Raw genomic sequence first — 6,720 nt, forward strand, 5'->3', positions numbered from 1 at the left:
AATAACCTTTAACAATCCCTTTTGAAACTCTTGCTCAAGGAGGTACACACCAACATTTTGCATTATCTTAAGCGTGTAGAGTAGCTTTTGCACCATAAGAATGTATATGTGTGTGTATATATGTATGTACAAGTATGCATGTGTGTGTATGGGTTTTTCTCCTTTTAGCCATAGCAGAGAGTATGATAATTGTAATACACAGTTTTTTAAGCCAGCAAGAAATCTGAGAAGACTATTCTTTCAATTTATTTTATTGGTTGAGGCTTTTAAACCAACAGTTTTCCCTGTCCAAAAGTTGAAAAGGTGTAGAAGTGTCACTTGCTGCCTTGGGTCATGGGACTTCTTTTCATGTAAGGCCTTCCACTGAAATACCAGAAATCTCTTGAAGCAAAGCAGAGCTCCAAGAATAGAGGCAGCTTTACATTCTTCTTTTAACTTACTCTTTCATTGATGTGTTTCTTAAAATAACTGTCTTGCTTCTGCACTGAAGATGAAGGCAGTAGGTATGAAAGCAGTCCTCACAAGTCAGAAATGGAAAGCTTTCATTCTGAATTCCTTTGCTTCCGTGCATTTTCCAGAATCCAACTTAATCCATTTTGCACTCTGTTCTTTTCACCACTCTGATAATAGGAATCACACTGTTTAGTTCTAAGTATCTGTTTTGAATTATTTTCACCATTGCTAACTGCAGCAGCCAATTTAGGAGTTGTACAAGAAAAATGGATTATATCTACCAAATTCCTTATTACCAGCTCCCATATTAAAATTTCCAGCCCAACTCACATTTTTTGATTCTCCTGTGAAGGCACAATCGGTCATTGGATTATTCAGTGTCCCAGCAGTTCTGAGACACAATGAATTTCTCTAAAGTAAAAGAACTAGTGCTGCATAGCTTTCTGAAGGGTTGCTTTCAAGTTCATTGTTCAAGTTCCCTTGCTAGAAATCTCTTACTGGAGATAAAGACCGCAAATGTAAATAAAAGCCCAGTTCAAGGAAAATGCATGGGGAAGAGTCTGCATTAGATTAGATTAGCAGTGATTATCTTTGTAAGACATTTTCCAGAGAGATGGCTTTCTCTCTGGAAGTCACTCAGGGCTATGTTTAGGATGATGAATTGCTGTTACTTGTCTCTGATCACAGTAGACCACTTTTAAGTGATACTTGCTGAGCTACAACATTTGGCTATTTGCCTCTCATCTTCATGACACTGGGCGCTTTTAGAAACTACAATACAAATGGGACTAGAAAGAGACAAATACATTTGAATATTCAGAGGAGAGGTCTCTTGTTCTTTGCTCATAGGAGGGCTAACAGGAACAAGACTTGATAGTTAAGCTGTCCCTGTGTAAATGAGAAAAAAAAAAGGAACCAGCTGGTTGTTTTTCTAAATGAAACATTTTGATTTTCCTTTGGTTTTGAAGGTGATAACATTTTCTAATTTGATATTTCTAATAAGATTCCTTAAAGAAAGTAACTTCTGAAAAAAGGAGAAGTGGTAATCCTCAAATGCATGTAGCTTATTCATGTCTTGGTCTTTCTAGATGCTCTGTGTGTGAGGCTCCTGCAATGGTGATAGCTGTTCACAGTCAAACAATTCAAATACCACCGTGTCCAGAAGGCTGGAGTTCACTTTGGATTGGTTACTCCTTTGTCATGGTGAGTGCACTGGGGCATGCTCTGAGCTGAGCAAAGCATTTGTTTCAGGTGTTTGATCTACATTTCTGCCCTGGGAAATATCAGCCATATCTGACTATGTCACTTCAGGTCTTAGACCTCTACCCTTTCTGTTGACTTTAAGAAGATTCTGGCTAATTACTAAATCAGAATAATGCAACAGCAGTTAGTTGTTCACTTCTGGGGAAATGCACACAGCTTGCTTTCTTGTTTGCAGCTCCAGCACAGGATCCAAGTGCTGAATAAATGAGGAAACAAACATAATTTTCCATTGTCCTTCTACATCTATGTGGCAGTAGCTTCCTAGAGTGGTAGCATATCAGTGCCTGCCCTCTTCCCATTTTTGCATGAATGAGCCTTCAGTTTTCAGATGGCATTTTGGACCCTTTGTCCAGTTTCTTCAGCTGTATCTATACTAATAAAATAAATAAGGTGAAGGAGTGGCCTGGAAGAGCCAGTCTGTAGTCCTCCATAGTAGTTGTCAGCATGCTTCCTGTCATGCTCACAGCCTATATCGACAGCCACTCTCCCAGGCAAGGTCTGGGCACGGACTGAGAAACAGCATGGATCCAGAGCTGTTAGCACTTGGCAGTGGGAGAGAGGCCACCGTGATGTGGGCCAGGAGCTGGGTTAAGCTATTCAGATATAAACCATACCAGTCTCTATGCCTTCTGGGCCAGAGAGCTGGCCCTGGCCTGTTGCTAGCGTAGAGATAGTTTGGGTCCTGCCGTCAGTCCTGAAGGATTTCTGTGCATACGGCTGCCCTGAAGTTGATGTTGCTGGTATGTCATGCTGCTGTGAAGTGAAAGAACCCAGTGCCGCCTCTGGAGCCCTTCAGCTCCACCTTCTTGCTCCTCCTTGAGCTGAGGGACAAAACAACAGACAGGCACAACAGAGGACAAGAAGCATGTGAAGAAATATTTGTGCAAGAGTGTTAATCGGTGTTGTAGCAGACGAGGTAAAGCATCCCTCTCTGACTGATGCTTTTGCATTTTTCTAGCACACCAGTGCTGGTGCGGAGGGCTCTGGCCAGGCCCTGGCGTCTCCTGGTTCCTGCCTAGAGGAGTTTCGCAGCGCTCCCTTCATTGAATGCCATGGCCGGGGCACCTGCAATTATTATGCAAATGCTTACAGCTTCTGGCTTGCCACTATAGAGAGGAATGAGATGTTCAAGTAAGTTCATGATTTATTTATCAGTATCTGAGACTCAGTCAAGCCTTGTTGCTGAATAAGAGAAGTATTGTTTGAATATAACACATGGTTCAAGTATTGGCTGTGCCCCAGCCTGGTTAGTATCTGCAGTTAATGATTTTCATAACAAAAAGGAAAAAATTGTAATAGCTTTGGGGGGAATTAATGAATGTGTCTTCCGTCAGTGTTTACCATGGGTCATTTGTACCTGGTATTTTGCTTTTCGGAATAATCTAACAATGTTTGCGTTTCCACTATGTTTGATTGTATTCACTGAGTCATAACTGGGATAAGCTGACGTACTGACTGAAAGTAGGTTAGAATATAACATTCCCCCTAGTGGATGTTGACACATAATAGAACCACCTGAAATTAGTGCAGGTGTTGAACTCAGTGAGCTGAACAATCATTTACCTTTATGTAATGCTGGAGGAAGTATGGATGAATAAAATGCAGCTGAAGACAGAAGCCTTAGGCATTTCTTCAGTCCTGCTGAGGTTCTAATTTTGGGAATTAAGTGGTAGTAGGCTTTGTTCTGGTCTCCTGCACATAAGTATTTTTCAACACAGCCTAGTTTGTTCCATATGAATTTTATTAATATGTTAGCATATAGACCAGTTCCCAGGTCTGCATAGCTTACCTGATTAGCAGACATTCCTCTGGAGTGCAGGCGAGTATCCTCTTCCACCGCAGTCCAGGCTGCCATTCCTTTTACCTTCAACTGGTGGCCTTCATCTCTTCATGTCTTCTAGATTTGTGAATGCTACTTAGCCTGTCTCAGTCAAAATGAAGCAGCTTGTTTAGCCAGTTTTGACCGTTTGTCTATCAGATAGCTGTCAACTGAGCAGGTAGAAACATTGCACACCGACACTCATTATCACTGGGGCTGTGATAATCTCGTCAGAAAGAGCGAGCCCATTTGCCAGCACCGGGGTAAGCACTGGCTCCCCAGGAAAGAGGAGAGCCTGTCAGAGGAAAATTTAGAGGAGTCAGCACTACAGTTGTTTGTGTTCATTGAGTTCTACCCAGAGACCTGTCAACTTCATACCCTTTTCTGCCTACAAACTGTATCTCTAATGGATAAAAAAATCCCAGATCGGGGGACCTGTCCTACTATCATAATTCACAAATACTCTTCAGTTTCCCATAAACTCATAATTCTTTCTAAAGTAAAGCATTAAATGTAAGCACACTTTCATCTGAAAATGCTTTATTTCCAGTTGCTAGGAGTAACTCCTTATGACAGGTTAGAGACGAAAGATTTTGGTTTGCTTTTCTATATGACATCACATGATTGCTGGGTTTTTCTGTAAAGTCACAAGAGTCAGCAAAACTCATGAACGGTCAAATGTCTTCAGTTTCTTCACCTAATTTTTTTTTTTACTACGCAAATTCCAGCATGTTTTCAAACTGCTGATTAAGCAGGTAGTGTCTTCTGGATAAGAAAACATTCAGCCTCGTGGCAGAACTGAATTCTGAAGTTACTGGAAGTGGATGATGTTTAAAACTAATCTTGCGATAGTTTGTGACCAAACTTGAAAGTGAATATACATTGGAGAATTTAGGGACACCTTCTTGGTCAAGCACAGTTTAAAGAGGGACTTGGCTGCGTGCAAAGTTTGTGTTGTCAGTTTTAAACCTGAAAACTGACTGTATCAACAGTCATTAATGGGTCTTTTCATGTATTTATTTTTCATAGGAAACCGACTCCCTCAACTTTGAAAGCAGGGGATCTGCGCTCCAATGTTAGCCGTTGTCAAGTCTGTATGAGAAAAACATAATGACTTTTGACCATCAACTAATTTCACACAATATGGTGCTATTCGTTTAACAGCAATGAAGCCTAGACATATATCATATGTACCTCATTGTTGTCCAATATGAAAACAGTAAAGTGCCTTTTAGGAACTTGCATAACTAACACACACTGCTTTACTGGCCCTGTCCTTGCTGAAGAAGAAAAGAGACAACAAAGATAAGCTTCAAACGTTGACATGCCCAATGGCACTTTTGATCAAAATATACGTGTTTTTTATATAAATGCAATGCACTGATAGAATAAAAAGTCAGCATTTATCCAGAAAAAATGCAAAGGTGCTAGGAGGTATGCAGTTCTGCCTTATACTGTTTGACCACCCTTTCTCATTCTTGTATTATATATTTAGATACATTTTTCTTCCCCAGCTAAGTTTGTTGTTACCGTTATCCAGGTGTCTCAAAATCCCAGACTTTTGGGTATGTACTTATTGTTCCTGTACAAAGCAATACTAATGTAAAAAAGAGTTTTGGGATTACAGACTGTGGTTAAAGGACGCATAACCATCTTTTCACAACATAGAGTGCCATCCTGCAAACCTTTGCTTCTGTTTGTAGTCTTTAGTGCTGTTGGTTTTAATAGGACTACATCTGGAAGAGGTTGCCAAATTGGTTTCCCAAATGGGCAAGTAAGTGTTTCTGCTATGTTGGTACTATGCCGCTTCTTCATGCAGTAGAACAAACTTTCCTGTGGAATAAAGAATGATCCAGCAATGGTCAAGAAAAAAATATATATATAAATATTTTAGTAATTTATATAGATATCAACAATTAGGCAAATCAAGCTCTGAGTTCATAATTTCAAAAAGAAGCTTACAAAAGTTTTCATCTTTTCGGTGTAATGAATTAGATGTTAAATGCCAAAATACAATGTGAAATATTCATTTTACATAGGCCATTTCAATGCCAAAGTTGCAGAGACTGAACCCAGGTTAATAGCTATTTGTGTTTATTATAGTAAATCCTGCTTTGAGCTTATGGTCTTTATTCTGTATTTAATATTTTTCAGGGTTTTAAACACTACTTATACACTGAATGACTTGATTTTGAAAAGTATAAGGCCTTAATTTTGTTAATATTGTGCCAAAAAATTCTTCAAAGTGGCCTCAGAAATATTTCTAAAGAATTTCTATGCAATGATACCATTGTTTGAGCACACCTGTGTCCAAAAGGGTTTTATAGACTATTACCATGCAAATACCAAAAGATTTTTGCAAATGCCAAGGCCTTTGTGTAATTTCCTACATGTGTATTTCTTAAGAATTCAAGTTTGTAATAAAACTATTTGTGTAAAAAAAAACAGAAGAAAAGAAAAAGTTTTTACTAATTTGTTATTAGCATTCATTTACAGCAATGAATTAATTTTTAATAAGCCACTAATAAATGCACAAGCTTGATGCAATCCTAGATCATTTTTGTTTTGCACATCTTTCAGATGTACAAAGCATCTTCCAAAGGGGAAAGCAGGGCACTGTATTGACACCTCTGATGCTACCTTGTAAGAACTGGTACTGACAGACAAAACATGGGTTATGCATCTATTACTGAAATATGTTTGATGTGAACATATTATGGAAGTCTGTTAACTTCTTCTTAGCTCATGGGAAGCGATCAAGTTACACACATTTTTTGCTCTTCCCTTGTATTTATCATGCACAAATCAGAACTGAATTATACGAGGTAAAAGTGAAAGTATCTCATAAAATTTTGCTTGTGAGCGGGCAAGGTGAATCTTGGCTCTGGTTGTCTGAAGAGGAAACGGGCCGTGATTGCTTTTTCCTCGGCAAAAGCACATAATTTGTTAATGTTTCAGGTGGTTTTCCCAAATTTGTGAAGAGGCGGCTGCTATTCTGAACTCACTTTCACTTAAAGTCCCTGAGGACATTGGCTGGCCAAATGGCTGAGGGCCCCTGGATGGAAACTGGACGTTTCCTTTTGCGCCGATTCATGGAAGCTTTGACAGATGATCATTTTATTTATCAACGACCAGTCCTCCCCAAAGGCCCTTACCAGCCTGTAAAATACAAGAGTCTGGTGATA

General features: G+C 39.4%; 1 protein-coding gene across 1 annotated transcript in view; it reads left to right on the forward strand.

Annotated features, from left to right (window-relative positions):
• The window catches only part of COL4A1 (collagen type IV alpha 1 chain), a 114,685-nt gene extending 110,039 nt beyond the window's left edge, over window positions 1–4,646 (forward strand). The window contains exons 52-54 of the mRNA XM_035901153.1: window positions 1,542–1,656; window positions 2,675–2,847; window positions 4,565–4,646. Coding sequence (XP_035757046.1) covers window positions 1,542–1,656; window positions 2,675–2,847; window positions 4,565–4,646 — 370 coding nt within the window. The remainder of the gene's footprint in view (window positions 1–1,541; window positions 1,657–2,674; window positions 2,848–4,564) is intronic.
• The last annotated feature ends 2,074 nt before the right edge of the window (window positions 4,647–6,720 follow it).

Source organism: Egretta garzetta, unplaced genomic scaffold (assembly GCF_000687185.1).
Source record: "Egretta garzetta isolate BGI_Z169 unplaced genomic scaffold, ASM68718v1 scaffold168, whole genome shotgun sequence".
Lineage (NCBI taxonomy): Eukaryota > Metazoa > Chordata > Aves > Pelecaniformes > Ardeidae > Egretta > Egretta garzetta.